Source organism: Oncorhynchus mykiss, chromosome 6, assembly GCF_057628025.1.
Source record: "Oncorhynchus mykiss isolate SJ-2025 chromosome 6, ASM5762802v1, whole genome shotgun sequence".
In the NCBI taxonomy this organism is placed as follows: Eukaryota; Metazoa; Chordata; class Actinopteri; order Salmoniformes; family Salmonidae; genus Oncorhynchus; species Oncorhynchus mykiss.
The window spans coordinates 32,698,606-32,713,777 of record NC_143027.1 but is presented as its reverse complement, the minus strand read 5'-3'; the positions used below and the strand labels follow the sequence as shown (position 1 = coordinate 32,713,777).

The 15,172-nt window shown below is 44.6% G+C and overlaps 1 protein-coding gene across 1 annotated transcript; it reads left to right on the top strand.

Moving 5' to 3' along the window:
* The first annotated feature begins 899 nt into the window (after positions 1-899).
* thbs4a (thrombospondin 4a) lies at positions 900-15,087 on the top strand. The gene is made up of 22 exons (XM_021606203.3): positions 900-1,754; positions 3,040-3,237; positions 3,363-3,610; positions 3,691-3,802; positions 4,014-4,099; positions 4,215-4,266; positions 6,108-6,289; positions 6,394-6,531; positions 8,006-8,086; positions 8,179-8,331; positions 8,412-8,516; positions 8,606-8,713; positions 8,817-8,976; positions 9,815-9,933; positions 10,203-10,255; positions 10,350-10,531; positions 10,800-10,978; positions 11,211-11,259; positions 12,643-12,839; positions 13,484-13,656; positions 14,142-14,281; positions 14,431-15,087. The coding sequence occupies exons 1-22, from the start codon at positions 1,676-1,678 to the stop codon at positions 14,478-14,480; spliced, it is 2,844 nt and encodes a 947-aa protein (XP_021461878.3). The 5' UTR covers positions 900-1,675; the 3' UTR covers positions 14,481-15,087.
* Positions 15,088-15,172: the final 85 nt, after the last annotated feature.

The following is a 15,172-nucleotide window of genomic DNA, read 5'->3' as shown; positions in this document are numbered from 1 at the left end:
AATCAAATCTATTTATAAAGCCTTTTTTAGATCAGCAGATGTCACAAAGTGCTATACAGAAACCCAGCCTAAAACCCCAAACAGCAAGCAATGCAGATGTAGAAGCGCGGTGGCTAGGAAAAACTCCCTAGAAAGTCAGGAATCTAGGAAGAAACCTAGAGAGGAACCAGGCTCTGAGGGGTGGCCAGTCCTCTTCTGGCTGTGCCGGGTGGAGATTATAATAGTACATGGTCATTAAGGCCTGTTTGTTCTTCAAGATGTTCAAACATTCATAGATGACCAGCAGGGTCAAAATGACATTTGCTTCCCTCCAGGGGGACACACTTTCCTGCAGGCTTAGATTGAAGAGATACAAAAAATAGGAGTGGCAATATAGTCTGCAATAATCCTCAGTAATGTTCTATCAAAGTTGTCAGACCCAGGTGGCTTGTCATTGTTTTTAGATAACAATACTTTTTTCACCTCTTCCACACCCACTTTACAGATGTGTGTTCTTCAATGATTGTCCTTCAATTACATTGCAACCTGCAGGGCCCGTATTCATTAACTGCAGCTCTATGACCATAAAACCTATGATTATGAGGGGGTGACTCCATTACTAGGAAGTTACATAGCGGAACAATTATGGCAGTCAGACTTGACTGGTCTAACTCTACATGTCCATGCATATGGCAATGGACTCTCCATGTCTTAAAATAGTAATTATTTTAAAGGTGGTTTTCTACTACCGTATATAGGTCTCCTGGGCCCTATATCTTTACAAGATAGTAAATATCATAAGTGCTATGCCCAGGAGAAAGAATGTGAAGTATTTATGACATGGTCATGCATTGTGTAATTTTCAGTAACTCTTATTCCTTCCAGCTGGTTTTATCTGTATTTTTCCCTTTGTGTCATAGGCAAAGGCTCCAATATGGCATCCGTACAGCACCTGATGGGAATAGGGTGGGCCAGCGCCCACAGCCAGAATAGGTATTTGGGTGAACTGAACTACGGACACTTGAACTATAGGAAATTATGTGATTATCTGATAGATTTAATTTCTCTCTCTTAAAAGACTTCCTGGTCAAAGAAAGGTCAAATAAAATGAGAAAATAGAAAAACAGACAGACAGACACACAGAACGTGGTAAATGCATCTGGGAATGGTCTGTTTTTCTGAAGCCTCTAAGATGTAGAAATATCTTGCGGTTACCAAAAGGAGCCCAGAGATGAGGACCAGACTCTCAACTTGAAACTCCTCCAGAGTTCAAAACTGTCTCAAAGTCCAAGGTCTGGACATCTCCCTCCTGGACCAAACACACACACACCAACTCTTTAAAAACACAGTCCCTACAGGAACACTGAGACGTTACCCTCCCTTTTCAAAACCCCTCTGCAGCTACAGGAATGCAGGAACACACCCCTCTACTTTAAAGTCTGGCCCCTTTAAAAAAGCCCGTCTGTAGCCACAGGAGAATCTCCCCACTGCTACTGGGACTCTGCTTTCAACATCTGTCTGTCAGTTTGTCAGTCTGTCTATCAATCAGTCAGCACCAGGGGTATTCTAAATAGATAGCTGCTGTATTGATCCCTGTCTGTAGGACCAGGTGTACTGTGTACTAGTCGTGACGGTGACCCAGCCTGGGCTCTCAGGACTGGTTTGTGCTGAAGGCTGAAGACTAGGAAGTGTGAGGATGGGGGTGTGGATCAGAAAAGTGGTCCTCTCTCTGCTGATGCTACAACTGGCCACGACTGTCACAGCACAAGGCATTGGTGAGTACCTCAACCTATCACCTATCAATACCCCTCTCTGACCTATCAAAATGCTCCTTAAGTAGTAAACCAGTAACCTTTATTTGTTGTAGTACCTTATCAATATACTCAATCTGTACCTTCTTAATCTACTGAGTCTGTAATTTCTTAATCTATAACTTCTAAATCTACTCAATCTACACTAAATCTGAATATCTAACTTTGCTTCTCTGAATCTGTCATTTCTCCATTACTCATTAAATCATGCATTTTGCAGTGATTTTCTGATGAATTATAATGATATATTTAGCAGCGCCTCAGTTAAAATGATCTGTAAATAGCCCACCCAACTACCTCATCCCCATATTGTTATTTATTTTTTGCTCCTTTGCACCCCAGTATCTCTACTTGCACATTCATCTTCTGCACATCTATCACTCCAGTGTTTAATTGCTAAATTGTAATTATTTTGCCACTATGGCCTATTTATTGCCTTACCTCCTTTATCTTACTTAATTTGCACACACTGTATATAGACATTTCTATTGTGTTATTGACTGTACGTTTGTTTATTGAATGTGTAACTCTGTGTTGTTTGTGTTGCATTGCTTTGTTTTATCTTGGCCAGGTCGCAGTTGTAAATGAGAACTTGTTCTCAACTGGCCTACCTGGTTAAATAAAGGTGAAATAAAAAATAAAATAAAATAAAAAATGGACTTTAATGGGTTTGGGTTTAATGCATTGTGTTGTGGAAAAGGTCACATACTTACACATCTATCGATAGGGTGACCCAAATAGAATGACACTGATTGGCTTTAGGAAAGTGTGCAATAACTTAATTTCTCTGGAGTCCAAACGCATCAATTTTTCCATACAAACACACATCTCTTAGTATTATTCCAGAATTTGGGTCATGGCTGTAGAAGCAGTGGATTTGTTCCAGTGGAAAGAGTTTACTGCTGGCCCTTTGGTCAATCTGCCATGCCATAAAACAGTGGCAACACACACACACACACACACACACACACACACACACACACACACACACACACACACACACACACACACACACACACACACACACACACACACACACACACACACACACACACACACACACAACCACTTCATCAAGCCCTGACACTCAGCACGAGCAGCTCTACAGCTCATCAGTAATTGCCACAAGCATGATGTCACACACTTAATAAACTCACTAATAACAGTCACACACGCATGCACACATGCACAAACACATGACTTCTGAATAAACGTTGTCTCTGTGTTGTTCGTGTGTGTCCTGTGTTAGTGTACGACCTGCTGGTGTCTCCAGACTGCCTGCCTGACCTGACGCAGGGAGGGCTGAAGAATAAAGGTCTGGATGAGGCCTTCCTCCTCTCCTCCTTCAGGCTCCATAGCAAGTCCCCCTCTCATCTCTACAGCATCATCAACCCCAGGGACAACAGCAAGTACCTGGAGTTCACCCTGCAGGCCAAACTCAACAAGGGTAAACACTGCCGTGCTGTCTGTCTCAATTTACAAATGGGATCATACATCTAAATCAAATCTTCCTCCTTCTCTCCTTCCCTCTTCGATTATCATTCCTAAGCAACTAACTGACCTTTCCCTCAGTGACGATCCGTTACCAGAAGACTGATGGTAGGGCTGGCACCACCAGTTTTAGCCACCCCTCTCTGGCGGACGGCAAGGAGCATCATGTGATGATCCATGCCAGCGGTCTGCAGAGAGGACCAGGTCGTATGGCGGTCTACGTAGACTGTAGACTGGCTCACACTGTGGACGAGCTGCCTGCTGCCTTCGGGTCGCTGACACCTGGACACAACAAGGTGGCGCTTAGGACCCTGCAGCCCACCGGGCAGGTAGGACACAAGACTAGCATAGGTACAGATGAGTAAGATTTCTTTGAGTACGACCAACCACTTGTCCACCTGTCTGTCAGGATGAGTTGACGGACCTGAAACTGGTGATAGAGGACACGTTAGATAACGTCGCTACGCTCCAGGACTGCAGCATACAGCAGAGCGAGTCTCTGGGTACTATTCAGCTACTGGGTAAGAACACAACCCTGTTATAGGCTGCCTGAAACATGACTTGACCGTTCCTGACGTCACATTGTGGGTCTCTGCCATACTGTACATTTGACACACTTGAGACCCGCATTTTGACATAAGTTATCATAAACCATCAAGTCATGTAGTCTGTATGATGGAACATATAAATACACTTTAGCTAAACTGTAGCTAAAGACTACATTTCTCACAGGCCTCCAGGCAGGCGGACAGGATCCGTCTCAGATGTTAGAGCTCCACAAGATGATGTCAGAGATGAAGGACCTGCTCCTCCAGCAGGTACATCACCTGCCTTACAGTAGACATGCTGTTGTACCCTCACCTTTCAAGGCACCGCCATTTGTCTTTTTCTCTGTGTCTACAGTAAACTGGTATTTTCTTTCCCCCGTAAAAGATTAAGGAGACCACATTCCTCAGAAACACCATCTCAGAGTGTCTGGCATGTGGTAAGCTGTTCTCTTAGATCTATTACTACTAATACAGTGCTACTGTTACCGCTTAGGACTAATGCTTTCTGATGATAATGAATGACTTCCTTATGTGCATGCTCTTATTTTAGCTGTCAACTGAAACGGGATCAATAAGATACTGATGAGATTGATTCTGATTGAGGATACTCAGGTTATGTGTGATGTTACAGTGCCTTGCGAAAGTATTCGGCCCCCTTGAACTTTGCGACCTTTTGCCACATTTCAGGCTTCAAACATAAAGATATAAAACTGTATTTTTTTGTGAAGAATCAACAACAAGTGGGACACAATCATGAAGTGGAACGACATTTATTGGATATTTCAAACTTTTTTAACAAATCAAAAACGGAAAAATTGGGCGTGCAAAATTATTCAGCCCCCTTAAGTTAATACTTTGTAGCGCCACCTTTTGCTGTGATTACAGCTGTAAGTCGCTTGGGGTATGCCTCTATCAGTTTTGCACATCGAGAGACTGACATTTTTTCCCATTCCTCCTTGCAAAACAGCTCGAGCTCAGTGAGGTTGGATGGAGAGCATTTGTGAACAGCAGTTTTCAGTTCTTTCCACAGATTCTCGATTGGATTCAGGTCTGGACTTTGACTTGGCCATTCTAACACCTGGATATGTTTATTTTTGAACCATTCCATTGTAGATTTTGCTTTATGTTTTGGATCATTGTCTTGTTGGAAGACAAATCTCCGTCCCAGTCTCAGGTCTTTTGCAGACTCCATCAGGTTTTCTTCCAGAATGGTCCTGTATTTGGCTCCATCCATCTTCCCATCAATTTGAACCATCTTCCCTGTCCCTGCTGAAGAAAAGCAGGCCCAAACCATGATGCTGCCACCACCATGTTTGACAGTGGGGATGGTGTGTTCAGGGTGATGAGCTGTGTTGCTTTTACGCCAAACATAACATTTTGCATTGTTGCCAAAAAGTTCAATTTTGGTTTCATCTGACCAGAGCGCCTTCTTCCACATGTCTCCCAGGTGGCTTGTGGCAAACTTTAAACAACACTTTTTATGGATATCTTTAAGAAATGGCTTTCTTCTTGCCACTCTTCCATAAAGGCCAGATTTGTGCAATATACGACTGATTGTTGTCCTATGGACAGAGTCTCCCACCTCAGCTGTAGATCTCTGCAGTTCATCCAGAGTGATCATGGGCCTCTTGGCTGCATCTCTGATCAGTCTTCTCCTTGTATGAGCTGAAAGTTTAGAGGGACGGCCAGGTCTTGGTAGATTTGCAGTGGTCTGATACTCCTTCCATTTCAATATTATCGCTTGCACAGTGCTCCTTGGGATGTTTAAAGCTTGGGAAATCTTTTTGTATCCAAATCTGGCTTTAAACTTCTTCACAACAGTATCTCGGACCTGCCTGGTGTGTTCCTTGTTCTTCATGATGCTCTCTGCGCTTTTAACGGACCTCTGAGACTATCACAGTGCAGGTGCATTTATACGGAGACTTGATTACACACAGGTGGATTGTATTTATCATCATTAGTCATTTAGGTCAACATTGGATCATTCAGAGATCCTCACTGAACTTCTGGAGAGAGTTTGCTGCACTGAAAGTAAAGGGGCTGAATAATTTTGCACGCCCAATTTTTCAGTTTTTGATTTGTTAAAAAAGTTTGAAATATCCAATAAATGTCGTTCCACTTCATGATTGTGTCCCACTTGTTGATTCTTCACAAAAAAATACAGTTTTATATCTTTATGTTTGAAGCCTGAAATGTGGCAAAAGGTCGCAAAGTTCAAGGGGGCCGAATACTTTCGCAAGGCACTGTATATTATACATGTGTGTGTCTCTGTCTGTAGGTCTGGGTGGCAACATGACGTCAGGCCCAGGTACAGGTCCACGGTCAGGCCCGTCCAAGTGTAGTCCAGGTATGTGTTTCAATCAGGACATGTGTATCCCGGCCGAGGGAGGACGCTTCACCTGCGCCCCCTGCCCCGACGGATACACTGGAGACGGAGTTCACTGTGATGACGTGAACGAGGTAGGGGGGATGTGTGTGTTACCGGGTCAGTTTAACCTTTAACCCCTACTTCCCCAGCGTATGGTGTGAACGCTAACGTGTGTGTGTGCGTGTGTGTGTTGCAGTGCCAGTTTAACCCCTGCTTCCCCGGTGTGAGGTGTGTGAACACAGCTCCTGGGTTCCGCTGTGAGAGATGCCCTCTGGGATACACTGGTCTTGAGATCAACGGAGTGGGAGTGTCCTACGCACAGTCCCACAAACAGGTAACGTATAGTCACTCAAACAGGTAAAAAACAGTCAGACAAACAGGTACCACACAGTCACACAAACAGGTACCACACAGTCACACAAATTGATATCACACAAATTGATACCACACAGTCACACACAAACAGGTACCACACGTGCAAATTGCTGATGAACAGTAATAGGCACATGGAGTGTGTTATACTTAAGAGAGCTGCTGTTTTTTTTACTAGGCAAGTCAGTTAAGAACAAATTCTTATTTTCAATGAAGGCCTAGAAACGGTGGTCCAACGCTCTAACCACTAGGCTACCTACCGCCCCACTAGGCTGTCTGCTGCCTTGTCAATGGTGTAGTGGAGGGATTATGCAGGTATACACAATAGTCCCACTTTTTCTGTGGCCATTGCATATATTCACTTCTTAATACACACAATGAGTATCAAAGTAGTGTGGTGGAGGTATAGCCTGTATCAATTAATAAGGCGGATGAAACCGATTCAAAGAATGCTTAGCTTAATATGTTGATCAACTATTATTTATTCTCATTTTAAGTACAGAAATGTGCCGATGGCTTCGCCCAAATGTCCCAAAATGCAATTTGCGGGTAAAAAACGTTCTATAATGCGCACCACACATGCGAGCGGTATCATGGGCAGAGATTGAAATATCCGTTAGTAATTTAGAATGCAACAACTATCATGGGTTGCTAATATGACTACAATAATGCCTTTGCTTGCAAGACAATGAAATAAAGTTCATTTGAAAACCAATAGAACAGGAGAGCGCATATGAGGAAGTCTTTATAAAAGAATTACCTCCACGTTTATATGGTGGGATTTTGGCTATTGGCTCCTTTGAAGCAACGCAAAACAAGCCTAATAATATGAAGTAAAACATATATAGTGATGCTAATGATTGGCCTAATTGTCTTCTGGTGGATGGAATGGCGTTCTCAAAAACCTTCTCAATTAAATGTTAACTTGCTATAATGTAGCCCATGCCTACCTGGCAATATGATATCATGACTATTTGCATCAATCCAGTGGTCATTTGTTTTGCCAACTTGTGCTCTACAGAAACACTGCTAACCAAACAACAGTACTATACACTCAAAAAATGTAAATGTCTTAGATTTTTCCCAGACCTCAAAAGTGGTCTCCTGATGTGGTTTAAACATTGTTGTGGACTTAGAAGATCAAAAAGGGAAAATCAGAAACCTGTGAATTTCTGACTCAGTTGACAGCCTCATTTATCAGCCTACTTGCACAGTACAGCTTGGGTTGGCCTGACTGTGAAAGACCAATATGGGATTTATCATTTTAGGTCATTCAGAGTGTATGTCACTGTTTGTCACAGAATTTTTCACACAGGGCGCCTTTCCTTCATCGGGTGGGCCCTTTGGTAATTTTTACCCACTTCTCCAAGCACCACTACACCACTGGTTACCGTGTGTGTGTGTGTGTGTGTATTCCTCTCCATGTGTGTCGGTAGGTGTGTGATGACATAGATGAATGCCAGGGTCCTCCTGACAACGGAGGCTGCACCGCCAACTCTCACTGCCACAACACCAGGGTAAGAGTCACAGCAGCTTTAATATTCCCATTCAAGCCTGTTGATTATAGGCCTGAGATGAAGCCTGGGCCTGTATTTGTTGTCTCTCCCAGGGTTCATTCCGTTGTGGGGAGTGTAAGAGTGGCTTCTCTGGGGACCAGGTGAGCGGCTGCAGTGGTGGGAGGCTCTGTGGGAATGGCCAGCCCAACCCCTGTGACAGCAATGCACAGTGTGTAGTGGAGAGAGACGGGAGTGTTAGCTGCGAGGTGAGAACACACACACACGTGACACTAATGCGCAGTCAATCCAAGATCAAATCCAAAACCTTTCCTCTTCCGTCCGTCAGTGTGACATAGGGTGGGCAGGTAATGGCTATGTGTGTGGGAAGGACACAGACATCGATGCTTACCCAGACGACAAGCTAAGGTGCAGGGACAACAACTGTAAGAAGGTAAAATACAGCTCCATCTACTTCTTTACCTCCCTCCCTCTTACCCTCTCTCTCCCCCATAGTAAGGCAGCCTCCATGTTTGTTTCCAGGACAACTGTATGTTTGTTCCTAACTCTGGCCAAGAGGACGCAGACAGGGACGGGCTCGGGGACGCCTGTGATGATGACGCTGATAGCGACGGCATCGTTAACATAGAGGTACAAGCACACAACTGTTACACGCCTTTCGGGTATAGTGCATTCACAATCAAGTAGGATACACCTTTAACATGTGCAGTAACTCTGTCTCTGTGTAACTCAGGATAACTGTTGGCTGCATCCTAACGTGAACCAGAAGAACAGCGATAAGGATCTCCATGGCGACGCGTGTGACAACTGCTTGACGACGGAGAACCCTGATCAACGAGACACGGACAAGGACGGGCTAGGCGATGACTGTGACGATGACATGGATGGAGACGGTGTGTGTGTGTGTGTGCTTTGACGTGCCTTCCCCAGGCTTTGGTCATTAGAGAGTTGGAGACGGAAGGAAATTCTACCACAGCTAGTGATTTATTTTAAGGTAGTGACCGTAGCAGTACTTTTTCACACCGAGACGTCTTTATCCATGACGTTTTTCCCAAAACCACAATTAGTCTGAGGTCAGTCTAGCTGTCTGGTTGAAAACAGTCTCCTGTCTCCAGCGGTTCCAGACATTTCACTGTCTTCAACAGAGCAGAGCCATATCTGTTGAATCCATTCACATCCTCTCAGTCTGTTTCAGTCAGTCTGCTACCTATTAGCTGATCTGTTTACAGGGAAAACAGGAGCTGGGGGTAGGGTTCCACCTCATTAAGTTCTAAACACTAGTAAAAACATTGATTTAAATGAGTTCCCATTTCTCAATATAATTGATCCATTTGGAATTGTGCTCTTTAGCTACTAGATTACCTTTTTTTTTTAAACTCTCATTTGTTCCATTGGCAGATGCAGTGAAACTGTGCCCTGGTTTATTGTGTGTGTGTGTGTGTGTGTGTGTGTTTGTGTGTGTGCGTGCGTGCGTTTGATGTTTCCTGCCTGTGCACTGGGGCAGGTCTCCAACCTCTTGATCGTTTGGTCATGTCTACCCCTCTAACACTTGGTCATGTCTGTCTCTGCTAAAAAAAAAAAATCCATTATAAACCCTGCCAGCAGCCAGTGGAAACTATTCAACTCTGCCCTGAACAAACACTGTCATCTGGGGCCCGAGGACACTAAACACTCAGACTAGAAAAATAACTGTGTCTGTGTTTTTATCTGTATTTGTGTTTTTGTGGTAAGGCCTGAAGAACATTCTGGATAACTGCCAGCGTGTGGCCAACCTAGACCAGAGGGACAGAGACAACGATGGGGTGGGAGACGCCTGTGACAGCTGTCCTGACATGGTCAACCCCAACCAGGTAACCGTAAAACAACAACAACTCAACCACAACAGAACCATAGCACAACTACAGCACAACCACAACACTGCACAACACAACCACAACACAACTACAACACAACACAACCACAACACAACCATGGCACCACAACCTACAGGTAAAATATCCTACCAAATATCAAACCTTTACCCCAACCCCAGACTGAAACCCACTGTTAATGTAGCCAGTATCAGGGTAGTGCAGCCTCATGACATTATTTAATAATATTTATGTTTCTTCTCCCACAGTCAGATGTTGATGATGATCTTGTAGGAGACACATGTGACACCAACATAGACAGGTAGAGATCCTTCTATAAACATATCCACACCTTTAGAAGTGAATCTTACTGATAGTGAGTGTACTGGGTTGACTTTGACTCTCCTCTCTATCAGTGATGGGGACGGTCACCAGAACACTAAGGACAACTGTCCTACAGTCATCAACTCCTCCCAGCTGGACACAGATAAGGACGGACAGGGAGACGAGTGTGACGATGACGATGACAACGACGGTATCCTGGACCAAGCAGACAACTGCAGACTGGTGGTCAACCCTGACCAGACAGATGAGGACAGTCAGTCACAACACTGATCCTCTTCCTTCCCGCTGTATTATAGCAATGCTCTCTCTAGTCTAGTTGTTCTTCAGTGTGTGTGTGTGTGTGTGTGTGTGTGTGTGTGTGTGTGTGTGTGTGTGTGTGTGTGTGTGTGTGTGTGTGTGTGTGTGTGTGTGTGTGTGTGTGTGTGTCTGTGTCTGTGTGTTTGTCACAAAGACCTAGCTGGCTCAATGATGCATTAATGTACAGTACACTAACCCGGCGTGTGTGTGTGTGTGTGTTCCAGATGACGGCGTGGGTGATGCGTGTGCAGGGGACTTTGACCAGGACAAGGTGATTGACAGGATAGACAACTGTCCAGAGAATGCTGAGGTCACCCTGACAGACTTCAGAGCCTATCAGACGGTGGTACTGGACCCTGAGGGTGACGCCCAGATTGATCCCAACTGGGTGGTTCTCAACCAGGTGACCTTATCGTCATTAAACATGCTAACATTTTAGTCATCTAGCAGATATTGAGCAACAATAACAGTTGTAGGGTCAAAGAGTATTAAAAAATAAGAGCATGAAGTACACCATTCGATCCTCGATTGAGTTATTTGATTAAGTTTGATCTATGCTGTGTACAGTAGGTAGTGGAGTACTCTCTAGTATGTCATCTGTAGTATCATAACTTTCTCTCCCCTTCTCTCCCCAGGGTATGGAGATAGTCCAGACTATGAACTCTGACCCTGGCCTCGCTGTAGGTAAGACAACTCTTAGTTCCCATTTGACAGGCTGTCCACCCTCTCTGCCACTCACTCTGTATGTGTAGGCCCCACATTGTTCAGTGTGTGTGTGTGTGACAAAGGAGCTGTTCGTGGACTACAGGAAAAGGCAGGCTGAACAGTCACCGTTGACATTGTTGGGGCTGTAGTGGAGCGGGTCGAGAGCTTCAAGTTCCTTGGTGTCCACATCACCAACAAACTATTATGGTCCAAACACACCAAGACAGTCGTGACGAGGGCCCGACAACACCTTTTCCCCCTCAGGAGACTGAAAAGATTTGGCATGGGTCCCCAGATCCTCAAAAAGTTATACAGCTGCACCATCGAGAGCATCCTGACCGGTTGCATCACCGCCTGATATGGCAACTGCTCAGGCGTAAGACGCCACAGAGGGTAGTGCGTACGGCTCAGTACATCACTGGGGCCAAGCTTCCTGCCTTCCAGGACCTCTATACCAGGCGGTGCCAGAGAAAAGCCCCCAAAATTGTCTGAGACCCCAGTCACCTGCTCTGGCAAGCGCTAACGGAGCGCCAAGTCTTGGACCAAAAGGTTCCTTAACAGCTTCTACCCCCAAACCATAAGACTGCTGAACAATTAATAAAATGTTCACTCCCCACTTTGTTTTTACACTGCTGCTACTCGCTGTTTATTATCTATGCATAGTCACTTCACCCCTACCTACATGTACAAATTACCTCAACTAACTTGTACCCCCGCACTTTGACTCGGTACCAGTACCCCCTGTATATAGCCGTAATAATGTTATTTTATTGTGTTACTTTTTATAATTGTTTTACTTTAGTTTATTTGGTAATGTCACAATCGTCGTCCTAGTTGGAAGGATCAGAGGACCAAAATGCAGCGTGGTATGTGTTCATCGTGAATTTAATAAACAGAGACCACTTGAATAAACTATACAAACCAATAAACGACCGTGAACCTATAAGAACTGTGCTGACACAAGCAACTAACATAGACAATCACCCACAACCCAAAATGACAAAACAGGCTACCTATATATGGTTCCCAATCAGAGACAACGACTAACACCTGCCTCTGATTGAGAACCACATCAGGCCAAACACAGAAACAGACAAACTAGACATACAACATAGAATGCCCACTCAGATCACACCCTGACCAAACAAAACATAGAAACATACAAAGCAAACTATGGTCAGGGTGTGACAGGTAAATATTTTCTTAACTCTTCTTGAACTGCACTGTTGGTTAAGGGCTTGTAAGTAAGCATTTCATGGTAAGGTCTACTACATCTGTTGTATTTGGCGCATGTGACAAATACAGTTTGATTTGATGTAATAAGCCTGTGTTGTGTGTATGTGTGTGCGTGTCTGTGTGTAGGCTACACAGCATTCAGTGGGGTGGACTTTGAGGGGACGTTCCACGTGAACACGATGACTGATGATGACTATGCAGGCTTCATCTTCGGCTACCAGGACTCCTCCTCCTTCTACGTGGTCATGTGGAAACAGACTGAGCAGACCTACTGGCAGGCTGTACCCTTCAGAGCTGTGGCTGAGCCTGGCATACAGCTCAAGGTAACAAATACAAATAAATGGTCACATACACCAGAGAGGTGCAGTTTTACAGGGTCAGCCATGGTAGTACAGTGCCCCTGGAGCAAATTAGGGTTAAGTGCCTTGCCCAAGGACACATCGACAGATTTTTCACTTTGTCGACTCAGGTATTCGAACCAGCAACCTTTCGTTTACTGGCCCAATGCTATAATGGCTAGTGTACCTGGTGCCCTATAGGTCTAGGGAAGGTATAGGGGTGTGTGTATGCTCCTGTGCTTATACATCTGCATTGCTTGCTGTTTGTAGTTTTGGGTTGTGTTTCTGCATAGCAGTTTGTGACATCTGCTGATGTAAAAAAGGCTTTATAAATATTGATTGGTTTACATGGGCTCCTGAGTGGTGCAGCGGTCTAAGGCACTGCATCTCAGTGTTAGAGGTGTCACCACAAACACCCTGGTTTGAATTCAGGCTGTATCACAACCGGCTGTGATTCGGAGTCCCATAGGACGGCGCACAATTGGTCCAGGGTTGGCCAGTGTAGACTGTCATTGTAAATAAGAATTTGTTCTTAACTGACTTGCCTAGTTAAATAAAAGTTTAATCAATCTCAAAAGGCTTCTGACCTTTCTTTCTTACCGTGTCCTACCTCTCCCTCCCTCCTCCAGGCTGTGAAGTCTAAGACAGGTCCAGGGGAGTATCTGAGGAACTCCCTGTGGCATACAGGAGACACCAACGACCAGGTACGCCTGCTGTGGAAGGACAAGAGGAACGTGGGTTGGAAGGACAAGGTGTCCTACCGCTGGTATCTACAGCACAGACCACAGGTTGGATACATCAGGTGAGAGACACACAACCACACACTACAGTCTGGAAAACTCGACCCTAGGCAACACAGTGACTAGGCAACACAGTGACTAGGCAACACAGTGACTAGGCAGCACAGTGACTAGGCAACACAGTGACTAGGCAACATAGTGACTAGGCAACACAGTGACTAGGGTCTGGTTTAAATTATGGACTCTTTTGTCATACAGGAACTACGTCAGGCAAAAAATCTTTGCAGTGGTTTTAGTTGAGGTAGCCACTTGCGAAATGCACTCATTAAAAAACCCTCCGTGATCTCTATCTTGATAGTTACTATTTTGTATTTGATTAAAGCAGATTAAGTAGTGATGTAGCCAGTGAGGTAGTTCCTCTATGCCTAGAGTCCATAATTGAAACCAGACCTTAGTCACTGTGTAGGCTAGGGTCGGGTTTGGAGACGACACACCCACTAACACACACCCACACAAACACTCTGAACCATGTGTGTTTTCTGTTCAGGGCGCGTTTCTATGAGGGTCCCAACCTGGTAGCAGACTCTGGGGTGAAGATAGACAACAGTATGCGAGGAGGAAGACTGGGAGTCTTCTGTTTCTCCCAGGAAAACATCATCTGGTCCAACCTCAAGTACCGCTGCAATGGTGAGTGACAGCCCACTCAGCCAACTAGCAGACAGATACAGAGACTAGCACCGGTCACAGCACTCTGATAGGACAGAAGCTGTCTAAGTATTGTCATTGCTACAGGATGTTTAAGTCAACACCTCTCTGTTCTGTTTGTCCCTCTACAGACACCATCCCTGAAGATTACCAGGAGTACAGTGCCCAGAACACTGAATAAACACACCGAGCGTGGAAGAGGAGAGAAGGAACAGAGAAGAGATATTGGGAGGGGGTGTTAGAGGACAGAAAAATGAGGATGGGACAGAGAAGAGAGGGGGAGAAAGAGAGGAAGAGGGAAAAGGAGGAGAGAGGAGATTGTGCATTTCGGTGGGGCATTATGAGGAGCAAGGCTTTTAAACGGGCTTTCCACAAGCAATCATCCCTTTTATAAAAGCATTATTATTACTGCTAGACTTTTGCCTGGTATGAAGACTGACTCATCAGGGCAAGACTTCCAGACATGACTTGTTAATGCTGTGCCTACACACGCTATACTGTACTGTACATGTGGAATTGGTTCAACTAAAAGACTGATGTAGATTGTAGTGAACCTGTATATGTCTACTATCTGAGGTGGGGGTTATTGTATCTAGGGGTTCAAACTGTAGTTAGGGTCTCTCCTATTTCTGCCATTGGAGGAAAACAAAGACAAGGGAAAAAGATGAAGGAGCTGGTATTGACTGCTCTTACATTAAAACAACCGATGTCCATCATACGTTACATTCAATAGATGTCATTATTTGTTCAGTTAATCTATGAATAAATATTCTGAGCATTTGGTAAAACGCCCTCTCTGAGTCTTTTGTTTGGTGTTACTAAATGGAACATATTGCTAGTTGTTGTTGAATAGAATGCATTGGGATATCTACC

Excerpts from the sequence above, each read along its gene's own strand:
- thbs4a (XM_021606203.3), top strand. The coding sequence starts at position 1,676 with ATGGGGGTGTGGATCAGAAAAGTGGTCCTCTCTCTGCTGATGCTACAA. Across the intron at positions 3,611-3,690 it reads CCCTGCAGCCCACCGGGCAG|GATGAGTTGACGGACCTGAA; the intron begins GTAGGACACAAG and ends CCTGTCTGTCAG. Across the intron at positions 8,517-8,605 it reads GGGACAACAACTGTAAGAAG|GACAACTGTATGTTTGTTCC; the intron begins GTAAAATACAGC and ends GTTTGTTTCCAG.